The sequence below is a fragment of the Crinia signifera genome, chromosome 4 (assembly GCF_055691185.1).
Source record: "Crinia signifera chromosome 4, ASM5569118v1, whole genome shotgun sequence".
Classification (NCBI taxonomy): Eukaryota; Metazoa; Chordata; class Amphibia; order Anura; family Myobatrachidae; genus Crinia; species Crinia signifera.
Genome location: NC_139220.1, coordinates 313,864,404 through 313,890,728, shown reverse-complemented (window position 1 = coordinate 313,890,728; position 26,325 = coordinate 313,864,404). Strand labels below are relative to the sequence as shown.

Here is a 26,325-nt window from a genome sequence, read left to right as displayed (position 1 = left end):
CGCGCAGTATCCAAAAGCCCGGCTCTATTCCCTTTCAGGGCCTGAAACTCGATCTATGGACGAGTATATTCAAGAAAATTTGGCCAAGGGTTTTATTAGACCCTCAAAGTCCCCATTGAGTGCAGGGGTTTTTTTTGTGTCCAAAAAGGACGGGTCATTGAGACCCTGTATCGATTACAGGGCGCTCAACAAAATCACCATTAAAAACACTTACCCGTTACCTCTAATCTCAGTCTTGTTCGATCAGCTTCGCTCTGCTAAGATCTTCTCGAAGATTGATCTCCGTGGGGCATACAATCTTGTTCGAATTAAAGCTGGAGACGAATGGAAGACGGCCTTTAGTACCCAAACAGGGCATTATGAATTATTGGTCATGCCCTTCAGGTTGTCTAATGCGCCTGCAGTCTTCCAGGACTTTATCAACGATGTTCTCAGAGACTTTTTAGGGAGGTTTGCCGTGGTTTACTTAGATGACATCTTAATCTATTCCAGTTCCCTGAAAGAGCACCGTGTGCAAGTTCGGCAGGTTCTTCAAAAACTCCGGGAAAACCACCTCTTTGCCAAACCAGAGAAGTGTGAGTTTGAAGTTCCTGAAGTATCCTTTTTAGGATATGTGATTTCTGTGGATGGATTCCGCATGGAACCCAAAAAATTGCAAGCAGTTTTAGATTGGGTGCGACCTACTAATCTGAAGGCCATCCAGAGATTTCTAGGTTTCGCCAACTACTACAGGCGATTCATTCGTTCATTTTCTGATCTGGTCGCTCCCATAGTGGCTCTCACTAAAAAAGGCGTGGACCCCTCTGTTTGGCCTTTTCAGGCAGAGCAGGCATTTACTGCGCTTAAACGTGCCTTTGTCTCAGCTCCCGTATTAAGGCACCCGGATCCAGAGCTACCCTTTGTGGTAGAGGTAGATGCCTCAGAGGTGGGAGCAGGGGCTGTGTTATCCCAGAAACATCAGAATTCTTTATTTCTCTTTCCATGTGCCTTTATGTCCTGGAAATTCTCGTCGGCCGAGGCCAACTATGATGTAGGCAACCGAGAATTGCTCGCCATTAAATGGGCCTTTGAAGAGTGGAGGCACTGGTTGGAGGGGGCCAATCACCAGATTTTGGTTATTACAGATCACAAAAATTGACAATACCTCGAATCCGCCAAACGCCTGAATGACCGACAGGCCCATTGGGCGCTATTCTTTACGCGTTTCAACTTTATTATTTCCTTTAGACCAGGCTCAAAGAATGTTCGGGCAGATGCTCTTTCACGGAGTTTCCTTCCTAAACAGGAAGTTAAAGAACCTCCCATGTCAATTCTTCCAGGATCAATGATTCATTCCGGTCTTACACAGACCCTTAAGGAACTGCTTCTCCAGGTTCAAGATCAGGCTCCCAGCCAAAAGCCCACTGAATGTCTGTTTGTTCCACCATCCTTTAGAAGGGAAATTTTGACAGAATTTCATGAGAGCAAAATTGCAGGACATCCTGGAATCAAGAAGACTTTAAAACTTCTTTCTCGAAGTGTCTGGTGGCCAGAGATTGCTGCAGATACTAGAGAGTTTGTCCTTTCGTGTCCAGTCTGTGCGAGATATAAAACTCCTAGGACTGCGCCGATTGGACAATTGATTCCTTTGGCCACTCCTTTGAGGCCATGGTCACATATCGCCATGGACTTTGTGGTTGATTTTCCGGTTTCGTCTGGTCTCCAGGTAATTTGGGTCATTATAGACCGTTTCAGTAAAATGGCTCACTTTGTCCCCTTGCCACAGCTACCATCAGCAAAAGATTTGGCCAGGCTGTTCCTTCTCCATGTCTTCAGAATTCATGGCCTGCCCAAGGACATCGTGTCAGACCGAGGTCCTCAATTCGTGGCACGATTCTGGAGGAGTTTTTGTGCGGCCCTCAAAGTCAAATGCAGTCTGACCTCTGCTTATCATCCCGAGTCAAATGGTCAGACTGAACGACTTAACCAGTCCTTAAAGCAGTACCTGCGGTGTTTTGTCTCAAAGACACAAGATGATTGGTCAGAGTTCCTGCCCATTGCTGAGTTTGCATACAATAATGCATATCATACTTCCACCAAGATGTCCCCATTCTTTGCAGTTTATGGGTTTCATCCCAAAGCCAACGCTCTGGGGCCAGAAGGGCCAGTATCTTTATCTTCGTCCACTTCCCGATTGATATTAATCTGGAAGGAGGTACATTTGGCTTTGAAAAGAACCGTGTTTCAGAAAAAGGTCTTTGCCGACCGCTCTAGACAACCTTGTAAATTCAAGATGGGGACAGGGTTTGGTTATCAACCCGTAATATTAAAATTCGCCAAACTTCAGCCAAATTTGGACCTAAATTCATAGGTCCATTTCTCGTGATCAAGAAAGTGAACCCTGTGGCTTTTCGTTTGCAAATTCCTAGATCCCTCAGGATCGCTAATACCTTCCACTCCTCTCTTTTGAAGCCTGTAAAAGTTTCAAATAAATTTACGCGGAAGGTGTCCCAAGGAAAAGCTCCAGTGAAGGTACACGGGCAACCAGAATATCTGGTCGAAAAAATCCTGGATTCCAAATTCTCGCAGGGGTCTCTTCGGTTTCTGGTTCATTGGAAAGGATATGGGCCAGAAGAGAGATCCTGGGTCTCTGAGAAAAACTTACATGCCCCAAGGCTGAAGATGGAATTCTTTTGGAACTTCCCTGATAAACCTGAGGGTAAGGGGTGGTGCACCCCTCCTCGAGGGGGGGGTACTGTCAGGCGCCGGGGGCACACTCTGGCAGGAAAAGGGTGCCCGGCCGCCCGGCCGCCCAACAGCGTAGCGTCTGGTTGCTCGGCAACCAGGGACGCTAGCCGTCTCCACATCAGGACGCAACCCCCGGCGGAAGCCGTCGGGGTTGCTTGGCAACGGAGGATGCCTACGACAGGCGCCGGAAACACCTCTCCCTGCTCTGGCGTTGCTGGGCAGCGTGCAGGATGCTGTCCAGCATGCGTTATCCCAGCAGGGATTAATTAGGCTACTGCCCATTGATTACACTCCCTTTTTAAGGGGAGTCAGTTCAGCCAGACCCCGCCGGTGATAGCTTCCGCTCTGATGCTGTCACCTGCCTGATCCCTCTTCTCCTGTTCTCGTGCCTGTCTGTTGCTGCTTGGAGCCATCCTGATCCTGTCAGTCTGTTCCTGGTACTGTAAGTTCCCCTTTTGGGGGTCTGGGTCTTTTCCCTTTTGCAAGTTGCCCGCCTGGGTATTGTTTGGTTTATTAACCCTCCGTTTGATTCCTTGAGGGCATTTCCAGCAGTAGCTGGATCTTCAGTTTCCCCTGTCTGGGTTTTGCCAGTTGTGGTTATCTTCTTTGTTCTGTGTTTGTGCGTATCGTTTCGTCGTGTGCTTTTGGTGTGGTGTATTTATATTGTGTATGCGATGCGGTCGCAGTTGGTGGAGACTAGGTCGCTGGCGCCTTTAGCCGCGTTAGTTAGCTTCGGCAATTTTCCGTTTTCCTTAATTTCAGTTAGGGTCCCTCAGCTAGATTATCCTTTTGACTGTACCCTGAGGGGGTCCCCGGTTCTTTGTTCTTACCTAACTCCTGGCTGCACCGGAGCTAGGGCGGGCTTAACTCACCCTCCCAAACGTGGCGGCTACAGGCGAAGCCTAGTTCTCACAGGAACCGGTCACCCAACTCTGGGGGTCAACAGAGGTAGCGTAGGACTGCGCCGTGGCTGTCCTAAACAGCAGTCCCGGCTACGGGTGCACACCCGAAACCTAACACTTATAGCCCTTTTACACCAAAAAAAATGGATCCGACATGGCATTTGGAACACAGATCCAAGCCAAGTCGGATCCGGGATTTGCACCGTTTACACTGTGGTGCCTACCTGCAGTGTAGATGGAGGTGGCGCTTGAAGATGACATCATCTCCAAGCGCTGGGACCACGATCACCCCTGCAAGGACCGCCAATCATCACCCTGGGGGCAAGCCTAGCACCAAATTAAACTGCTGGGCTGCCCCCAGCCCCCGTCTACGAGGTGAATGGATGCCGCACACAGACATCCATTCACCTCCTCCCTGACTTCATTGCTGTCTGCAGAGTACAGCAGACAGCAGCAGAGGCTGTGGTCTGGAGGTTGGGCTTCCCCCATTGATGTAAACCGGAGCCAGGTCAGATGAATGTGGCAGGTAGCAGGTGGGATGAATGTGACACGTAGTGTGACAGAGGTGCATGTCACTGCGTCACCCCACCATCTCTGTCCCTGCGTCACCCCACCATCTATGTCCCTGCATCACCCTGCCATCTCTGTCCCTGCGTCACCCTGCCATCTCTGTCCCTGCGTCACCCCGCCATCTTTGTCCCTGCAACACCCAGCCATCTCTGTCCCTGCATCACCCCGCCATCTCTGTCCCTGCATTACCCCGCCATCTCTGCCTCTGTTCCACCCTACCGTCTCTGTCCATGTGTCAACCCGCCTTCTCTGTCCCTGTATCACCCTACCGTCTCTGTCCATGTGTCACCCCGCCATGTGGCATAATGTGAATTTTGGCTCAATCCAGGTGGCATAATGTTAATTTTGTCTCAATCCGGGTGTCATAATGTGAATTTTTGCTCAATCCGTGTGGCATAAAGTGAATTTAGGCATTTTCTGTGTGGCATAATGTGAATTTTGGCTCAATCCGGGAGGCATAATGTGAATTTGGGCTTATTCCAGGTGTCATGATGTGAATTTTGCCTCAATCCATGTTGCATAATGTGAATTTTGGCTCAATTTAAGTAGCATAATGGGAATTTTGGCTCTTTCCGGGTGGTATAATGTGAATTTTTTTGCTCATTCTATGTCGCATAAGGGGAATTTTGGCTCTTTCCGCATGGCATAATAATTAAGAGGCAAGTGTAAGGGGGTCTTCTACTGTTTGCATAATGTATATAAGGGGCATACAGCATGGTACACTACACTCAAGGACATGCCCCCTTTTGAGTGGCGGCATCCTCTTTTTCTGGAGTATGCACATAACTTCAGCCTTTAATTTCCCATACCCCCACTTCAAAATTTCCACTTTGACCATTGCACACACATATTTATACGTAGCGCACCTCACACACTTACACATTGGACAGATACAACACAACACACCACACCACAGTACACACACCCACATACACTACAACACACACAAAAACAGTACAACGCACACAAACACACAAAAATAAATGCATCATAGGTGCTAAATCTCAGGAGTGGATGTGGAATTCATCAACACACACAAGCTATCAAGTCAGGAGTGGTGCGTTTCAAACAACAACACCACACCTGATTTCATTGCCATCATTGAGTATCAATGCAAACACATTCTAACATTATGGTGGAGGTTTTAATAAATTACAATCTTGAGCCATAAATGCAGCAGGTACTCTTTACTTAGAAGGGCGCCCATCTCGGCCATCTCGGGCATTGAATGCACTAAAAAATCAGGTGCGATGCGACAGACGAGATGCCCGAGATTTCCCATAGGGAACAATGTTAAATGTCTCAATTGACCCGATTTTCCTGTTCAATGCCTCAATTGACCCAATTTTTCCAAAGGAAACAATGTTAAATGGGCCACAGAGGCCAAATAGGCACCCCACGATCAACGTCAACCCGAAGCGTGGCGAGCGCAGCGAGCCCGCGAGGGGCGGCGGTACGCGTCCTACGACCTTTTCATACCCCCACTATCCACGTCGGCGTGGAGTTGAGAATAGAAAGTGTGGCGAGCGCAGCGAGCCCGAAGCGTGGCGAGCGCAGCGAGCCCCGCGAGGGGACGCGGATACCTTCACAGGTATCCGCGTCCCCTCGCGGGCTTCACAGCTGTCCGCGTACCCTCGCGGGGCTCGCTGCGCTCGCCACGCTTCGGGCTCGGTGGCTCGCTGCGCTCGCCACACTTTCTATTCTCAACTCCACGCCGACGTGGATAGTGGGGGTATGAAAAGGTCGTAGGACGCGTACCGCCGCCCCTAGCGGGCTCGCTGCGCTCGCCACGCATCGGGTTGACGTTGATCGTGGGGTGGCGTTAACAATACGGGTGGCCATTATACACTTCAGGGTGCCTATTTGGCCTCTGTGGCCCATTTAACATTGTTTCCTATGGAAAAATCGGGTCAATTGAGGCATTGAACAGGAAAATTGGGTCAATTGAGACATTTAACATTGTTCCCTATGGGAAATCTCGGGCATCTCGTCGGTTGATCGCACCCGATTTTTTAGTGCATTCAATGCCCGAGATGCCCGAGATTTTTTACTAACGATGCCCACGATCAAAATCGTGGGCGCCCTTCTAAGTAAAGAGTACCATGCAGCATAAGACAACATTTTACAGCAATTTTGGAAATTAAAAAAAAAAACCAAGGCTGTCCCGGGCAACGCTGGGCGGGTCAGCAAGTATTTAAATAAATTAATATAATTAATGTCTAAATCTGTCTAGCACCATTTTCTTTTTCTTTTCTTTTGTTTCCACGTAATACAAAGGCTTAAGCAGCCCTTTATAAACTGCAGCTGGAAATTTATTTTTATTGAACCGAGCACCTCACTTTAGTTAGTTTTGTTTATTTATATAATTGTTTAATTTGTGAGCAAATCACGGCTAACTTGTGAATTTTTTGGACAGCAGCAAATTATGTACAGATCATTCGGCAAATATTTGAAATTCATTGGGATCTGCAAAGTTTTTGTAATATTATTTTCCTGTTTACTCTCTGTAGGTGACAAGTCGGTGTCTCAGCTGGATGTACTGATAGCTGTCCCAGGAGAGACTGTCACCATCCCCTGCTATTACCCGCAGGAGGTCACGGGGGCAGTACAACAGGTGACCTGGTATATAGCATACAGCGAAAAGTGTTCATTTACCTCTGAGCATGAAATATACACCTCGGGCAAAGCACTCAGACATAAACGGTTCTCAGCCGCCAGATTCCCCACAGATGTCTCCCTGCAAATAAAGAATGTAGAAACAAATGAATACACCCATTACTGCTGCCGTGTGACCATCAACAATGAAACATTATCCAGCAGATCCGCCACAGCGCTGGTCATTGCAGGTAAGAATACAGCCTATCCCGAGTCTGCTTACTGGTTACTAGTCATTTATTATTATTATTATTATTATTATTATTATTATTATTATTATTATTATTAGAATGGAAATGCATAGCCACTGTCTTTGATTTGTCTGTAGTTAGTGGGGGACCTCACATTTTTATTTTTATTTTAGAATCTGCCAGTGATCAATGTGTAAACAACAAAAACAAACTTTAGTAAATGTTACCAATTTGGCATGAAATCTGGTAGATTCTAAAAGTAACTAAATCTAATCCTTATTTCTGAAGAGTCCACCCTCCACAGATAGGGCCTGATTCAGACCTGTTTGCTAGACTGAACATGTTCGCAGCCTAGCGAACAGGTGAACACCAACTGCCACCCTCCAAACGACAACCGACCAAATCCCCTCTATAACATGTGACGTCAGCCAACAATAACAAAAATATGTAACACAATGGGTGATATTTACGGGGAAATTTACTAAGTATACGAATACGATTTTTCGTATTCGTATTATTAATACGAATGACTATGAATTTGTATAGGCAGTCTGCGCGGATCAGTCAGATCCATGCATTTTCTAATACTGTGGAATTATGAGTTCCAGCAAGCCTCCCCTGCATGCTGGGACTTGGAGAACCACAAGTCCCAGCATGCAGGGCATTAACCCCTTCCCGACATATGACGTACATTTACGTCATATGTCGGTTGAGGGGGAATCAAGCCAGCTCACGGAGTGAGCTGGCTTGAAAGAGAGCAGGTAATGGCTGTATATTACAGCCAGGTCCCTGCTCTCACGGCCACGAGCGGCGAGTTCGCCGATCGTGGCCGTTTAACCCTTTAAGCACCGCGGGCAAAGCGACCGCAGTGCTTAAATAGCTGATCGGAGGGGGGGCGCCCCCCTCCGGCGCCGATCGGGGCCCCCCGCAGCGAGATCGGAGGGTGCCGATCGGTTGCCATGGTAGCCAGGGGTCTAATGTAGACCCCTGTGCTGGCCGTGTATGCATACCTATTACATCCTGCCTCAGGCAGGATGTAATAGGAAGTGCATAAAATCACTACGTTCAGCCATAGAGCTCTATGGCTGAACCTAGTACAGGCGATCGCGCCCCCTAGTGGTCAAGTACACTAGGGGGCCTTGTAGTAAAAGTAAAAAAAAAAAAAAATAAAGTTTAAAAATAAAAAAAAATAAAAAAATATTAAAAGTTCAAATCACCCCCCTTTCCCCATTTCACAAATAAAAATAAATAAAAAATAAAAAAAATAAACATATTTGGTATCGCCGCGTTCCTAAAAGTCCGATCTATTAAAATATAACATTAGTTATCCCGCACGGTTAAAGGCGTAAACGGAAAATAATTCCAAACGCCAAAACTACGTTTTTTGGTCGCATCGCGTACCCAAAAAAAAATAACTAAAAGAGATCAGAAAGTCGCCCATATCCCATAATTAAATTAATTAAAAAGTACACTTCAGCCCGCAAAAAATGAGCCCTCACCCAGGTCCGTAGGTGGAAAAATAAAAAAGTTATAAGCCGCAGAACATGGCAACGCAACGCAAATTAGAAAAACCGTAAAAGTTGCGAATTTTTTTTTTAGTGGTAAAACATAACGAAAACTATATAAGTTTGGTATCACCAGAATCGTAACGACCCATAGAATAAAGATAACCCATCATTTTAAACGAACTATGAACTCCAAAAAAACCGTAACCAGCGCAAAATTGTGGAATGGCGTTTTTTTTTTTTTTTACCCCACATTGAATTATTTCCTGATTCCCCAGAATATTATACGGTATAGTAAATGGTACCATTACAAAGTACAACTTGTCCCGCAAAAAAAAAGCCCTCATGTGTCTATATAGCCGGAAAATTAAAAAAGTTACGCTTATTTGAACGCAAGGAGGAAAAAAAAAAAAATTAGCATAAAAGGCAATGTCGGGAAGGGGTTAAAGGGCCCGCTGGCACTTGAAGTTCCACAATAATAGAAATAGTAAAATAAACACACACTGACACACGTGAAAAATAAAGCTTTATAACATCCAAAGCCCACACATACTGATAAATATCTTGAGCCTGTAGGAAGGTCCCCGGGTCCGGTGTCCTGGGGCTCCGGGTCCGTGGTACGTGGTACGATTTTTTTATACGATGTCCCAAAAAATTGCATTCCATTAAGGGGAAAATTTACCAAGGTGAAATCGTATAAAAAAAATTTGAATTGAAAATTTGAATTTTTTAGGCGTTTTCATATTTTTGGCATTACTATGCCAAAAATACGCATATTCGTTTTCGTATTTTTGGAACATTCATATTTGCATTTACAAATACCAATGTATACGACATCGACAGAATACGAATAGGAATCACCATTCAAAAGAATGGTGATTCCTAATTTACTAACCGGCCGTATTTTCAATACGGCGGTAATTATCGGCAATTAGCGGGATACGCCCGCTAATTGCCGGTCAAATATGCCTGGAAAATACACTTCATTTTCCAGGCGTATTTGGCTTCAGCCTGCACGGATCAGTTAGATCCGTGCAGGCTGCAGAAAAAAATATATATAACGGGCATAACCAGCACCAGGCTGAAAGAGCTGGGGCTGGTTTTAAAAAATCAGGAAGCCATTGAGATGTATTTTTTAAAACCAGGCCCAGGGCCGGGCCTGGTTCCCAAAATAAGGGGGACAAAATGACTAGGGGTCCCCCTTGTTTTAGGAACGAGCCCTAGCAGCTAAAGCCGGCCAATATCGCTAATCGGGGGGCGGAGCTCAGTCCAGCTTACGTAGTCGGTTTGCTTTTTTGCCAAGACCCCTGTCTTCGCCGGACATTTGTAAGTATAATTTGCTTCCACAGGTACCCCTATGGATTTCGTCAGATACCGGACCCTCGTACCAGGACACCGGAGCCCGGACCAGGACCACGGACCCGGAGCCCCAGGACACCGGACCCGGGGACCTTCCTACAGGCTCAAGATATTTATCAGTATGTGTGGGCTTTGGATGTAATAAAGCTTTATTTTTCACGTGTGTCAGTGTGTGTTTATTTTACTATTTCTATTATTGTGGAACTTCAAATGCCAGCGGGCCCTTTAATGCCCTGCATGCTGGGACTTGTGGTTCTCCAAGTCCCAGCATGCAGGGGAGGCTTGCTGGAACTCATAATTCCACAGTATTAGAAAATGCATGGATCTGACTGATCCGCGCAAACTGCCTATACAAATTCATAGTCATTCGTATTAAGAATACAAATACGAAAAATCGTATTCGTATTCTTAGTAAATTTCCCCCTAAATATCACCCATTGTGTTACATATTTTTGTTATTGTTGGCTGACGTCACATGTTATAGGGGATTTGGTCGGTTGTCGTTTGGAGGGTGGCAGTTGGTGTTCACCTGTTCGCTAGGCTGCGAACATGTTCAGTCTAGCAAACAGGTCTGAATCAGGCCCTATCTGTGGAGGGTGGACTCTTCAGAAATAAGGATTAGATTTAGTTACTTTTAGAATCTACCAGATTTCATGCCAAATTGGTAAATTTTCCCCTTAATGGGATGCAATTTTTTGGGACATTCCAAAATAATACCATTTCGCATTTTTTAAATATGCATTATTTGCCTGAATTCACATATTTAATGAGATGCAAATTTTTAGTCATGAAAATGTGTGATTTTTAGTCATGAAAATGTGCGATTTAGAGGACATGTGCGATTTTGTGCAAAAAGTCGTAGGGTCCTGTACGTTTAGTGATGTAGACAATGCACCATTTTAGTTGCCCTTCTTTGTACAGTCTCTAATTTATTTATATCCTTCTGGAGATATGGCCTCCAGAACTGGACACAGTATTCCAGATGAGGTCGTACCAATGACCTATACAGTGGCATTATTACTTTCTTTCTACTGCTGATACCTCTCCCTATGCAACCAAGCATCTGACTTGCCTTCTTCATTGCTTTGTTACATTGCCTACCTGCCTTTAAGTCCCCTGAAATAGTGACACCTAGATCCATCTCTTCCTCAGTAGTTTCCATTATAGTGCCATTTATACTATATTTAGTCTTTGAATATTTGAGACACAAGTCCATGAGTTTGCATTTTTTGGCAGTAAACTGTACTTGCCATGCTCTTGACCAATCCTCTAATCTACCTAGATCATTAATCATTTGTTTTACCCCTGCTGGTGTGTCAACCCTCGAAACGAAGAAAGAAAATAATGACAGCGCCCAGACCGCTGCAGCCTTTGAAACGCCTTAAGATTCCCAGATCTTAACAACACATGCAATACAAAAAATTGGTGTTCCAAATGGCGCTGCAGTCTCCTCTTTTTTGATATATGAATTATTGTCACCAATAACGGTAGAATCAAATCTCACTCTTTCCGTCCAGTCTTTCTTAAAGACAACCAAAACTGACCTGGGTAAATTTCCCTATGTGCCCGTAATGGTTTCTTTAAGTCCCCATGACCTCTGCATACACAAGTATCGATGTCAGACCAGCTAGATCACCAGGACCCCATGAAATATGAACTCACCAAGATTAGGTGCCCTATATTCACGGAAAGGTTTCTTTTGCCTCCAATTTTCCTCCTTTTTAGGACACAGGTGGACAGCTGACTCCAAGGAATTTTTGTAGTAATCCAAAAATTATTTTATTTCCACAATAAAATGAAGTAAAAGCCAAATAAAATTGATTAAAAAAGTGGGAAGGAAATCCCAAGGTAAGTGGTGGTCTGGGTTACCTCCCAATCCAGATAGAAGGCCGCCCAGTTGCTGAAGATGGCAACCAGCACCTACCACAAACCTCTTGGGTATTTCTCTTTCTCCTCCAACCCTCTGGTGCTCCACTGGATGAAGAGAATGCTGAATTTGACATAATATACAGATTTTTGTACATGTGCATAAATAAATTAGAATATGCTGGGGCCATATTAGACCCCATTGCTGTGCCTTGAAGTTGTAAATAAAAATAATTCTTAAAAAGAAAATAATTCTTAGTTAAAACAATCTCCATCAGTAACAAAAGAAAATTGAAATTCGGACCCGTATAGTGTGGACTGGAGGACACCAAGCTCCTGACGGCATCCAACCCCTCTTTATGTACAATGTTAGTGTACAAACTAGACACATCTAGTATTACTATTAACGCATTGGCAGGTAAAGAGTCTAATCCTTTTAATTTTTGGATAAATACTCCAAACTCAATATTTCAGAATTAAAGTGCTAAATGAAAGAATATGCAGCTCAGGTTGTATAAAAAGTGAGGCTGTCAACCACCACCAGAAAGAATACATGCAAAAACAAGGATTTCTTAAACCCAAAGTGCTATCTCCTGTTTCACACTTAAAAAAATGAGTACATAACTTAATCAATATAAATCCACTGTATCAATAAGCCAATAGTCCAAAATTATCTGTAGAGAGACTCTCCAATCTCAGCCCACGCCAAAATATTATCAGCGTGGGGTGATTAGGAGAAAAAAAGAGGGATACAATTGGTGCAATACTTCCAAAACAATGCAGGATTTTTATTGTCTCGCAATGCACTCACGAATAGGCGAAGATAATATGGCGTGATCGTATCCCAAATACTGCTGGGCATTCCACTTTGTTTTGGCAGGAAAGAGGACACCCAATCTGCATTTAAAAAACTCAAAACCAAACTTCCACACATAGTAGGTAAGGCTGAAAAAAGACTTGCGTCCATCTAGTTCAACCTGGTATAGATATCCATTGCTGATTTGGTAGGTTCTGGTATTTTACAGACAAATTATATTTCTTATTTGTACCCATGGATGTTTTTCTCCAGTAAATGTTTGTCCAACTTTGCCTTGAACGCATTTAATGAGCCAGCCGTTACCACCTCTCTGGGAAGAGAGTTCCAGAGTTTGACTGTTCTGACCGTAAAGAAATTCTTTCTACTAGCTGAATGAAATCTTTTTTCTTCTAATCTATACTCATGCCCTCGCGTCCTAGATTCCTTTCTAGTAGAAAAGAGGGTGCGTGACAGTTCCTTATATTGGCCCTTGATATACTTGTACATGTTGAGCATGTCCCCCCTTAAACGTCTCTTTTCTAATGTAAATAGTCCCAAATTGCTTAATCTCTCCCCGTAGCTTAAATTCTCCATTCCCCTAATAAGCTTTGTTGCTCGCCTTTGGACTTTTTCTAATTCTATGATGTCCTTTTTATAGTGTGGGGCCCAGAACTGTACTCCGTACTCTAGGTGAGGTCTCACCAATGCTTTATATAGTGGCATAATTACCCTTGAGTCCCTAGTTTCCATTCCCCTCTTAATACATGCCAGAATTTTGTTGGCCTTTTTTGTAGCTACATTACAATGGGCACTACATCCTAGTTTGCTGTCTATTTGGACTCCTAGATCCTTTTCAAGTATGGAATTACCCAGTTCCTCTCCGCTAAGGTTGTAACTTGCACACTGGTTGTGTCTCCCAAGGTGCATAACCTTACATTTATCTGCATTGAACCTCATCTTCCATTTTTTTGCCCACTCATCTAGAATTGCAAGATCATTTTGAAGCAAGGTGACATCTTCTGATGATTTGATGACTTTGCTAAGTTTTGTATCGTCCGCAAAGATGGATACATTGCTGAGTAACCCTATCCCAATATCGTTAATAAAAATGTTAAACAAAATGGGCCCCAAAACCGAACCCTTGGCACTCCACTTAGTACCGGTATCATATCTGATACGGCACCATTCACAACCACTCTTTGTTCTCTATTACATAGCCAATTCCCTACCCATCTGCAGATATTTTCACCCAATCCTAGGTTCTCCATTTTATTAATCAATCTCTTGTGTGGGACAGTATCAAATGCTTTAGCGAAATCTAGGAAAATCACATCTACAGCATTTCCATTATCGAGGTTTTTGCTAACCTCTTCATAGAACCCTAGTAGATTAGTTTGGCATGAACGATTTTTCACGAACCCATGTTGGTTAGCACTGAGTAGACTGTGATGATCTAAATATTTCTGGATACCATCCCTTAAAAATCCTTCAAATAGTTTACCCACAATTGATGTTAAACTAACGGGTCTGTAATTAGCGGGATCTTCCTTTTTTCCTTTTTTGAATATTGGCACTACCTCTGCTATTCTCCAATCTTTTGGTACTATACCTGACGATAGTGACTTGCTAAAGATATAATGTAGGGGGGTAGCTAGTTCATCCCTTAATTCCATTAATACCCTCGGATGAATCCCATCTGGCCCTGGTGATTTATTTGTTTTGAGTTTGCTTAGCCTCAGTATTATTTCTTTCGGCGTGAAATCCACAATGAGATCTGGCTTATTTGTCCCGTTTGTGGTAAATGTTCGTTCCACAGTCTGCTCTTCCTTAGTAAATACTAATGAGAAGAACTCATTTAACAGTTTTGCTTTTCCCTTGTCCTCAGTAACACTTTTTCCACTAGTATCAGTTAGTGGGCCTATGTTTTCCTTAATTAAACGTTTACTATTTATGTATTTAAAAAACTTCTTTTGGGTTGGTTTTACACAAGGTATTTAATGATGGGGTTGGTTGGAGAAGAAACAAAAACAATTGGTGCAGTAGGTCTTCAATCCAACAAAGAATTTAATTAATTAAAAGCACTCACAAACGTGATAAAATATAGCGTAATACAAGTCTAATGTGGCAAAGGCTGCTGGGCCCACATAAACGGATTTCACTCACCCACAATGTTACAGGGGAGGTCCATGGCATCCAAGTGCCGGCTCAAGGTACCTGATTCTCTGTTGAGGAGGCAGCAGTAACATCCACAGCACACTTAATGCGTTTCGGACCACAAAGTGTCCTTCATCAGAAGTATGCTGTACAATAGTCATGTCCATGTATTTATACCTGTTCAAATCAGAGTACCCCCTGTGTCAGCTGTCCATGCACTAGCTTCCATCAAACCCTGATGCCAGAAACCGGAAGTCGAACTCCGTGGTTCCTGAGTCCCAGAAATGATGCAATGCGTTCCAGCGTTCAACAGATAATACTGTTTTGCGTTCCAACTTCCCGGATATATACATCGTATGTCTGCTGTTCCATTTGTCTACAGAATAGGCGGATTTTAATTCATAAGTTCCGATGTATATTCTGATTTCTTTTAGCAGCTGTTAGTTTAAAGTGCATTATAGTACAGGAACAGGTATACTAAAAAACATATAAATATACATAAAAACAACAATGAGTAAAAATACATGAATAAGATTAACATAGACAGAATAAATAAAGATAGGTACGGTGAAGAGCATAAGAACCAGTATAAATTATGTTAAAAAGCACTTAAGTTTGAAGTCATTATTTAGACCTTGGGGGATCAGAGACTTTAATTCAAAGATCCATATAATTTCTGTTTGAGAAAATCTTTTGTCTAGATCTCTGCTTCTTATTTTAGGTAGAATCTGCTGAATCCCGTAAAAACCTCACAATTTGACATTCCTTTTTGTCGTGAATTTCTTTAAAATGGGCTGACACTGAATGTGTGTCCACACCTTTCCTTATATTGTAAATATGCTCAGCCAACCTCACCTTCATTTCTACTGGTTTTTACAACATAGGTGAGGTGGCATGAGCATTTGGTGGCTTATATAACATTTATTGAATTACATGTTATAAATTCGTTGATAGAATAAACCTTGCCATTAACACAACATTGAGTTATTTTACTGGTATTGCTTTTCACCGTCCTGCACATCGAACACATCCCACACCGGTGGAACCCTTTTGTGCATATACTTTGTCTGATTTCCATTTCCACACTACTGTGGACTAATTTCTCCCCAAGAGACAGGTTATAAGAGAGAAAAGGATCTAAATGAATTTTTTGATAAAGCTCTTAAGGAGGGAGTGATCACTAAAAAAGAACATGAATATTTAAGTATCAAAAATCCTTCGATGCCTACACTGTATATTTTGTCGAAGGTTCATAAAGACCCTCTAAAATCCCTGGGGAGACCAATAGTGTCAGGCTGTAACAGCCTGACCTCTAATTTGTTTGCTTTAACAGATTTTTATCTTCAGCCTCTGGTACAAAAGACAAAGGTCTTCCTAAAAGACACAGGGGATGTCTTGAGAAAAATGGGAAGATGGCATGTCTATCTGTACCGCTGATGTTAGTACACTGTACATAATAATAGATATCGACCATGATACTAGAGCTGTGGCATATATTTTTAGAACGGAGTGACCTACAACCATCTGTTCAGAATTTTAGGTACTTGTGTATTATCACGGCTCCCATCTCATCCCATCTCATTGCATACCATAAGGCTTAAGATGGTATGCAATGAGATTAGATGTGCTGTGATGGGACCCAATCTTATACAATTTAAAATTGTATTCCATTGTTTATGGCATACGATGAGATGAGATGAGATTTTAAATTGTATAAGCACAGTAATGGGTGCTTTCAAGGTCAATTGGCCCCCCTATAAGATTTTTTGGTACTTGTGTATTTTGGCGGCGCCCCCGATGTCCGTCGTACGATGAACGCATCGCATCGCATGCCATGTACCCGATGGCATGCGATGCGACGCAATTTTTACCCCCTATACGATGAAAAATCGTATAAGCACCCTAAAGGGTGCTTTTGAGCACCGTAATGGGTGCTTACAATGTTAAATGCACCCCCACGCCACCCCCCCACTATAAACGTGAACCCGAAGCATGGCGAGCGCAGCGAGCCCACGAGGGGCGGTGTTACGCTTCCTACGACCTTTTCATACCCCCACTATCCACGTCGGCGTGGAGTTGAGAATCGAATAGTGTGGCGAGCGCAGCGAGCCACCGAGCCCGAAGCGTGGCGAGTGCAGCGCGCCCCGCGAGGGGACGCGGATACCTTCACAGGTAAACGCGTCCCTTCGCGGGCTTCACAGGTATCCGCGTCCCCTCGCGGGGCTCGCTGCGCTCGCCACGCTTCGGGCTCGGTGGCTCGCCACACTATTCTATTCTCAACTCCACGCCGACGTGGATAGTGGGGGTATGAAAAGGTCGTAGGACGCGTACCGCTGCGCTCGCCGCGTTTTGGGTTCACATTTATAGTGTGGGGGTGGCGTGGGGGTGCATTTAACATTGTAAGCACCCATTAGGGTGCTTTACATTGTATAAGCACCCATTAGGGTGCTTATACAATGTTTAATCGCATCGCATCGTATGGCATTGTATGCCATGTACAATGGCATACAATTTCAAAATTGTATACCATCGTGCACTATCGTACGATATCACGTCGCATCGCATGCCATCGTATGCGTTATGGTATGCGATGCGATGGGCGCCGCCAAAATACACAAGTACCAGATTTTTAATTGTATAAGCACCCTAATGGGTGCTTACAATGTTAAATGCACCCCCACGCCACCCCCACTATCAACGCCAGCCCGAAGCGTGGCGAGCGCAGCGAGCCCGCGAGGGGCAGCGGTACACGTCCTCCGACCTTTTCATACCCCCACTATCCATGTCGGCGTGGAGTTGATTTTTTATAGTGTGGCGAGCGCAGCGAGCCACCGAGCCCGAAGCGTGGCGAGCGCAGCAAGGGGACGCGTAATACATGTAAAGTAAAATGGGGCCCCTCGCGGGGCACGCTGCGCTCACCACGCTTCAGGTTGGCGTTGATAGTGGTGGTGGCGTGGGGGTGCATTTAAAATTGTAAACACCCATTAGGGTGCTTATACAATTAATAATCTTATAGGGGGGGCAATTAACATTGAAAGCACCCATTAGTGTGCTTATACAATTTAAAATCTCATCTCATCTCATCGTATGCCATTGTATGCCATATACAATGGTATACAATTTTAAATTGTATAAGATGCCATAAGATGGAAATTGTGGGAGCCGTGATAATACACAAGTACCGAATTTTATATTAGAAGGTATTAAACTGATTTTAACTAATAATTATTTTATATTTTACGGTACCTTTTATCTTCAAGTTGTGGGGACTGCTATGGGTACCAGGTTCACCCCTAGCTACGCCAACCTATTTATGGCATATTGGGAGGAACTTCAGATATAGCAGGGGGCGAGCTGGGGTGGGCCTGGTATCATGGCAATGTTTTATAGACAATATTTTATTTCATTGGGATAAGGATGAAGATGCACTCAACACTTTTTGTACTAAATTGAATGTAAATGACATGTCGATTAAGTTGACATTTTCCCTTAGTAAAGAAAAGGTCTCTTTTTTAGATTTGTTGATTTATACCAATGATGGTAAATTGGAAACTAAGACCTATAGGAAAGAAACAGACTCAAATAGTTTAATTGAAAGAACAAGTCTATACCATCAAAACTGGCTAGAGGGGATCCCATTTAGCCAGTTCACTCAAATTAAAAGAAATTATACTTCAGGGTCTGTTTGCGATGAGCAAATAAAAGAAGTATCAGGAAGACTCCTGAGTAAAGGGTACAAAATAGAAACCTTGGAAAAAGCTAAAACTAGGATAGATACTGTTAAAAGAGAGGAACTGTTAAAAATAAAGAAGAAAGAAACTTCCAATGAAAGGTTTCAATGGGCATTTATCTCCTGGTATAGCTCATGTTTTAGAGATATTAAAAATATTTTTAAACTAAATTGGAAGATTTTAACACAAGATCCAATTCTAGCAACAGCAATACCTCCTCATCCCATTTTTATATACAAAAGAGCCCCGTCTCTTAGGGAGAAATTAGTCCAAAGTAGTGTGGAAACGGAAATCAGACAGAGTATACGCACAAAAGGGTTCCACCGGTGTGGGATGTGTTTGATGTGCAGGACGGTGAAGAGCAATACCAGTGAAATAACTCAATTTTGTGTTATGGCAAGGTTTCTCCTATCAATGAATTTATAACATGTAATTCAAGAAACGTTATATATGCCATTGAATGCTATGTTGGAAAAACCAGTAGAAATGAAGGTGAGGTTGGCTGAGCATATTTACAATATAAGGATAGGTGTGGACACACATTCAGTGTCAGCCCATTTTAAAGAAATTCACGACAAAAAGGAATGTCAAATTGTGAGGTTTTTACGGGATTCAGCAGATTTTACCAAAAATAAGAAGCAGAGATCTAGACAAAAGATTTTCTCAAACAGAAATTATATGGATCTTTGAATTAAAGTCTCTGATCCCCCAAGGTCTAAATAATGACTTCGAGCTTAAGTGCTTTTTAACATAATTTATACTGGTTCTTATGCTCTTCACCGTACCTACCTTTATTAAATCTGTCTATGTTAATCTTTTTCATGTATTTTTACTCATTGTTGTTTTTATGTATATCTATATGTTTTTTAGTATACCTGTTCCTGTACTATAATGCACTTTAAACTATCAGCTGCTAAAAGAAATCAGAATATACATCGGAACTTATGAATTAAAATCCGCCAATTCTGTATACAAATGGAACAGCAGACATACGATGTATATATCCGGGAATAGAGAAAAAGTATAGGTTCAACCACCACCAGCGTGGGATAAATAGAATGGTACTTCCCTTCTATGGGTATGATCCTTTCTTTGTATACACTTGTATCAGTACATATCCTCTGCTCAGCTTATATTCATTTGTACATGAAAAAAGAGCATATACATAACATAGTGTATACAGTTTAATATAACAGTGGGATATCACATAAAAACATCAAAACATCACAAACATGATTTGCACACAATAAAATATCCAAAGTGGCTGGTGCATTAGTTAAAGAACTTTGAGGTAGTTACCAGATGGCCGGTGAACCATAAATCAATATAGTTCAGAGTGAGCATGCAAACATGATTCCACGATCGCCCGGGCACAATCAGGATCACAAGCTGCTGCAGGATAACAGTCCCCCTAGTCCAGTCCAATGCCTCTGCCCGCCGACGCGTTTCGGACTCGATCTGAGTCCTTTTTCAAGGCTTGAAAAAGGACTCAGATCGAGTCCGAAACGCGTCGGCGGGCAGAGGCATTGGACTGGACTAGGGGGACTGTTATCCTGCAGCAGCTTGTGATCCTGATTGTGCCCGGGCGATCGTGGAATCATGTTTGCATGCTCACTCTGAACTATATTGATTTATGGTTCACCGGCCATCTGGTAACTACCTCAAAGTTCTTTAACTAATGCACCAGCCACTTTGGATATTTTATTGTGTGCAAATCATGTTTGTGATGTTTTGATGTTTTTATGTGATATCCCACTGTTATATTAAACTGTATACACTATGTTATGTATATGCTCTTTTTTCATGTACAAATGAATATAAGCTGAGCAGAGGATATGTACTGATACAAGTGTATACAAAGAAAGGATCATACCCATAGAAGGGAAGTACCATTCTATTTATCCCACGCTGGTGGTGGTTGAACCTATACTTTTTCTCTATTGCATATTTCTGGGTGTCTGAGAAACGCCCCAAGGTGATACCCACCCTAGCGTAAGGTGCGCACAGACAATTGCACTTGCTCTTTTTGTGTACATATATATCCGGGAAGTTGGAACGCAAAACAGTATTATCTGTTGAACGCTGGAACGCATTGCATCATTTCTGGGACGCAGAACCCACAGAGTTCGACTTCCGGTTTCTAGCATCAGGGTTAACCAGAAGCTAGTGAACGGACAGCTGACACAGGGGTATCAATGCCGATATAAATATAATTATCAATACCGATATAAATATAACCAGAAGGACAATAAGTAAAATGCGCAGTTTATGTACTCTTTCCGTAACTTGCGTACCCTTTCAAACCTAGCTACGTGCAAACAAAGCGTAGCGCAACGTAGCGGACCTTTTCCGTGTATTGTACACGCTGGACCAATACCAGCAATTGAGTATCCCTTCGCAGTACTTAGTACCTAAACTGCGAATACCTTTAAAGGACAATGTCTGTAGTAAACCTTTATCGCCAGATCGAATGAGAGTCGAGAGAAGGATATAACTCGATTTGAGGAGATTGAGGGGTGAATTTATGAAGTTTGGAGAAGTGTTATCTATCCCCATAAAGAACGTTATGAGCAAGGTGATAATGGTTCAGCCAATCAGCTACAATATGTAAATTGACAGGTAAGAGCTGATTGGCTGAACCATTATCACCTTGCTCATAACGTTCTTTATGGGGATAGATAACACTTCTCCAAGCTTCATAAATTCACCCCTGAATCTCCTAATAATGTATTAGTCCCTAGCGGACAACAGGAGGTTACAGAAAGAAGAAATACAGTATAACACGTGATACAGTTTGCTTAACAATACTAAATACAAGTCACACACTACTAAGGGAAAGAAAACAGGTACAGAATACAATCAGCCAATAAACAATAAAAGAAAGCACAAGGAATGCAACCGTTTACCGTCTCATCAAATATGCGCAGCGCAGTCCGGTCGGAGCTCGCTATGTTCAAATAGAACTTTAGCCCGGTCAATGGTGGAGGGATAGATGCAGTGCAGAAGTGACCGAGCCAGCTCAGGGATAGCTATATTTATAGGGTCCAATAAGGGGGGTCAAAGGCCGTTTCAATTGGTCAAGGGTTCAAATGTCAAGTCCTCAGGGATTGGAGCAAAGTATTATACTTGGTTTGGATTGGTGCAGGGGAGTGTACTTCGGTGTCCTTTGTGTGTTGGCATCGTCGTCGGGGTCGTAAAAAACAACAAGAACCGGTTATAACTTGATTCCTTTGTCTTACATAGTTCTAGCAGAAATAGTACATGAAATATGGATTTTGTCCGTAATTGTCGGACCTTATGATTTGCGAAGTTTTCGCTACGACCGGAGTGCTGCGCATGAGAAACGGAACATAACGATACTAAACATTATACAGACATAATTGTGTATTGTTGGTTAAACTATGTGTAGTGCACTAAACCTTTAATAAACTATATTTTATTTGGTGTAAGTTTGGTATTATGAAGTTATGTGTATTAGTATGGCTGTGCTTATGGTCCACTTTGCTACACAGACTCGGGTATTATACTTTATTTGCGCAACTCTGCGAATCAAAATGGCGGCCATACTATCCTAAAATGGCGTGTATGCAATTCGACTTTAACAGGGGATACTCTGATTTGAACAGGTATAATACATGGACATGACTATTGTATTGTATTGTACATCTGAAACGCGATAAGTGTGCTGTTGTCGCGACTGCTGCATCCTCAACGGAGAACCGGGTACATTGAGCCGGCACTTGGACGACCTCCCCTGTAATATCGTGGGTGAGAGAAATTGTGTGAGCCCAGCAGCCTTTGCCACTTTGGACTTGTATTATGCTTTATTTTATCACGTTTGTGAGTGCTTTTAATGAATTAAATTCTTTGTTGGATTGAAGACCTACTGGACCAATTGTTTTTTTTTCTTCTCCAACAACCCCATCATTAAATACCTTGTGTGGGAGTTTGGTTTGGAAGTTTTTTTAATTGCAGATTGGATGTCCTCTTTCCTGCCAAAACAAAGTGGAATGCCCAGTAGTATTTGCCTATTGGGATACAATTTGTGAGTGCATTGTGAGACATTAAAAATCCTGCATTGTTTTGGAAGTATTGCACCAATTGTATCCCTCTTTTTTTCTCCTAATCACCCCACCCTGATAATATTCCGGCGTGGGCTGAGATTGGAGAGTCTCTCTACAGATTATCTTGGACTATTGGCTTAATAATACAGTGGATTTATATTGATTAAGTTATGTACTCATTGTTATAAGTTTGAAACAGGGGATAGCGCTTTGGGTTGGATAAATTCTTGTTTTTGCAAATTTTGGATAAAGTCAGTGGTAACCATAGGCGTGCGCACATAGAGTGTTAGGGGTGCACAGGCACCCCCTAATGCTGTGCCCACCCTTATATACTTTTGCTTTTTAGAACTGGTATTCCATTAAAACAAGCGTCCATCAATCAAGTATGTGTGTTTTGCCTTACTAATTGTATTACACCATTGTCATATCACTACATACCTGCGTCATCCATGTATGTTTATGACTTTATTTGCATGTACTTTTACACAGAGTAATTAGAAGATTAAAACTGAACTAGGCAGAAGATTATGGTGCGGCTGAGATAAGTTTTATATTGTAGCGAGTGCCAATAGCTGATGGTAGACACGTCTGATTGGTGGTGTTAGACACACCCAATGGGCGTGTAAGACACCCCCTAATGAAATGTACTGCGCATGCCTATGGTGGTAACATTTAAATAATATGCTGTATTCTGTACAATCTGCTGAAGCCAAAAATCTTTAAACTGGGAAAGTGGCATTAGTCAATTGTCTATGAACTTCAGCCACATAGTCTTGTTTATTAAGAATCACTATCCACCACCACCACCACCCCCACCCCCCGCACTGCCGCAGGCGGGCACAGGCAGCAGGGGGGTATATGCGGCAGCCTACTCTCCACCACCACCCCCACCCCCCGCACTGCCGCAGGCGGGCACAGGCAGCAGGGGGGTATATGCGGCAGCCTACTCTCCACCACCACCCCCACCCCCCGCACTGCCGCAGGCGGGCACAGGCAGCAGGGGGTATATGCGGCAAGCCTACTCTCCACCACCACCACCACCTCCACCCCCCGCACTGCCGCAGGCGGGCACAGGCAGCACGGGGTATATGCGGCAGCCTACTCTCCACCACCACCACCACCCCCACCCCCCGCACTGCCGCAGGTGGGCACAGGCAGCAGGGGGTATATGCGGCAGCCTACTCTCCACCACCACCACCACCCCCACCCCCCGCACTGCCGCAGGTGGGCACAGGCAGCAGGGGGTATATGCGGCAGCCTACTCTCCACCACCACCACCACCCCCACCCCCCGCACTGCCGCAGGCGGGCACAGGCAGCAGGGGGGTATATGCGGCAGCCTACTCTCCACCACCACCCCCACCCCCCGCACTGCCGCAGGCGGGCACAGGCAGCAGGGGGGTATATGCGGCAGCCTACTCTCCACCACCACCCCCACCCCCCGCACTGCCGCAGGCGGGCACAGGCAGCAGGGGGTATATGCGGCAAGCCTACTCTCCACCACCACCTCCACCCCCCGCACTGCCGCAGGCGGGCACAGGCAGCAGGGGGTATATGCGGCAGCCAGTGGTGTAACTAGAAATTTGGCTCCCCCCAGCCAAAAAAAATTCAGCCCCCCCCCCCCCCATCCTTTAAAATTGTGTATGGCAAAAAGGAGGTGTGGCCTCATGTAAGAGGTGTGACCTTTGGGATGGGTGGCCTTCCAGAAAATGACTTTACACCCCAGTCTGCTCAGGCTCCATACAAACCATTGCCCACATATGTTAATGGCCTGTCAGTATAACCTTACCCCCAGTATCATGCTGGCACACACACATGAATGCAAACCCCACACACCCTGTGTGCCCTAATGCAGCATAATGTTGTTATACAAAGGGGCCAATGCTTACCTGGTTCTGGGTGGGGAGCAGCCAGGAGGGTTGTCATCACTGTCACATCAGGAGGAGGCAGAAACACAAAATGGGTTGCTGAGTCCGACTGCAGTGCCTGCATACTTGTGTAAGACAGGTTGCTGAGTCCTGTCTGAAAATGGTGCCAGAGACGCTGATGCCTGATTCCAGCATATTGAAGGCACCACACAGCGCTTACACAGGCTGTCGAGGAGAAAAGCTCAGGCTGCACAGGCAGACAGTGAAGAGCGGGAGCTGGGGGACATGCAGTGGCAGAGACACTGATTGTTCCTCTCTAGAAGCAGCATTTACCCTCCGTCCCAACCATTAAGCCTGGGAAGGGAGCTCCTCCACCGGACACCGCCACTTCCTCCTGCTCTCCTCTCCCTCCATCTACCCCATCCTGACCCTTAAGCCCGGTACTGAGGTCACCTCCGCTGGCCTTCTCCTCCTCTCTCCTCAGCCGCAGCTGCCTCCAGCTCCTGCTTGCCGTCTCTTGCGCTTAACAAAACTCAGAGATCCGCCGGCAACTTTGATTGCAGTTGAAGCGGCCACTGTAGGGATGTACTGTACTGTGTCTCCTAAAAATGCGTATGTCCTCTCAGGGGGGTTTCTCTCACACTGACCAACAGTTGAGCAGAGCTCCTCTCTGGCGGGTGGCTGTGCACCGTGACCTGGCTGCCGAGAGGGGAACGGGGCAGTGGGGCACGTCCCAATTAGCCCCCGCGTGCAGTTGTGTAGAAGGGGAGTGATGGTCATGGCGGAAGTGTGGCGCTGGCTTGCCACACAATGACAGGACTCCTGCCTCAAGCTCCTTTAGAGCAGCAGCGTGACCATGCCCCCCGGCGGGTACATGCGGCAGCCTACTCCCCCACCCGGACTCACCTGTCCTCTCCTCGGCGGTGGTCAGTCCTCTCGTCGGCGGTGGCTTTCTCCCAGCAGCGCCGGACTCCCCGCTGGCCGCGCTGCTGCATCCTCTCCAGGTGAGCCCTGTATGTGTGTGATTGGACAGCGGATCCAAAACTGGATTCGCTGGCCCAATCACATCTGGGGGCGTGCATTCATACCGGTGCCCCTGTCATTGCGGCATCATTTGCCGCTTCCCCATTCATTTTCAATGGGCTTTTACAGCCCATTGCTGCACCCTGCCCCCCTGCCCTCCCCTACCCGCCCCCCGCTGCCCGGAGTTTTAATGTTAACAGCGGGAGGCACCTCTCCCACTGCCTCCCACCCTCACATGCAGCAGTGTAAGAGGGTGGGAGGCAGCGGGAGAGGTAGAAATGATGAAAAATAATAAAAGAAGATATATAAATATCTTCTTTTTATTATTTTTATCATTATGACAGGGGAGGCTCTGCCTCCCCTGCCTCCCCTGACTGCACGTCCCTGGAAGCTTCAAATGTGCTAAGTGTGTCAATTGCAAGTTCCTGATTGCCACCACGGCTTTTCAAGATCCAAGAACCCAAATATCTTATCCTATCAAATACCACCTGGACTATGATAGCCGTTATGTTGTTTATCCCATCATCTGCACATGTAAATTGGTGTATATAGACAAGACCATAAGGACATTGGTGCATGGCAGAGAGGATTGCCATGCACCAATCATCTTTAAAGAAAGCCCTTGTTTCAATTGATGCCAATACCCCTGTGTCTAAGCGTTTTTTTGATCTTAAGCATACTATGAAGGACTTCCGATTTCTCCCTGTGGATCACAACCCCCCTTTGAGGAGAGGTGGCGATCGCGGTACCCTTTTATTACAAAGGGAATATTACTGGATCCATCGTTTAAATTGCATTTCCCCCAATGGACTGAATGAGGAACATTCATGTCACTGCTATTTATGAATTTATCTTTTCACATTTCAGAGTTGTTATTTTTTCTTATTTTTCTATAGTCAAGGACTTTTACTCCTA

At 44.4% G+C, this 26,325-nt stretch overlaps 1 protein-coding gene across 2 annotated transcripts in view; it reads left to right on the top strand.

Annotated features, from left to right (window-relative positions):
- LOC146075864 (uncharacterized) overlaps positions 1-26,325 on the top strand; it is a 101,054-nt gene that overhangs the window by 38,960 nt on the left and 35,769 nt on the right. For both annotated transcript variants that reach the window (XM_083185529.1, XM_083185528.1), the window contains exon 3: positions 6,710-7,045. In XM_083185529.1, coding sequence (XP_083041655.1) covers positions 6,710-7,045 — 336 coding nt within the window. The remainder of the gene's footprint in view (positions 1-6,709; positions 7,046-26,325) is intronic.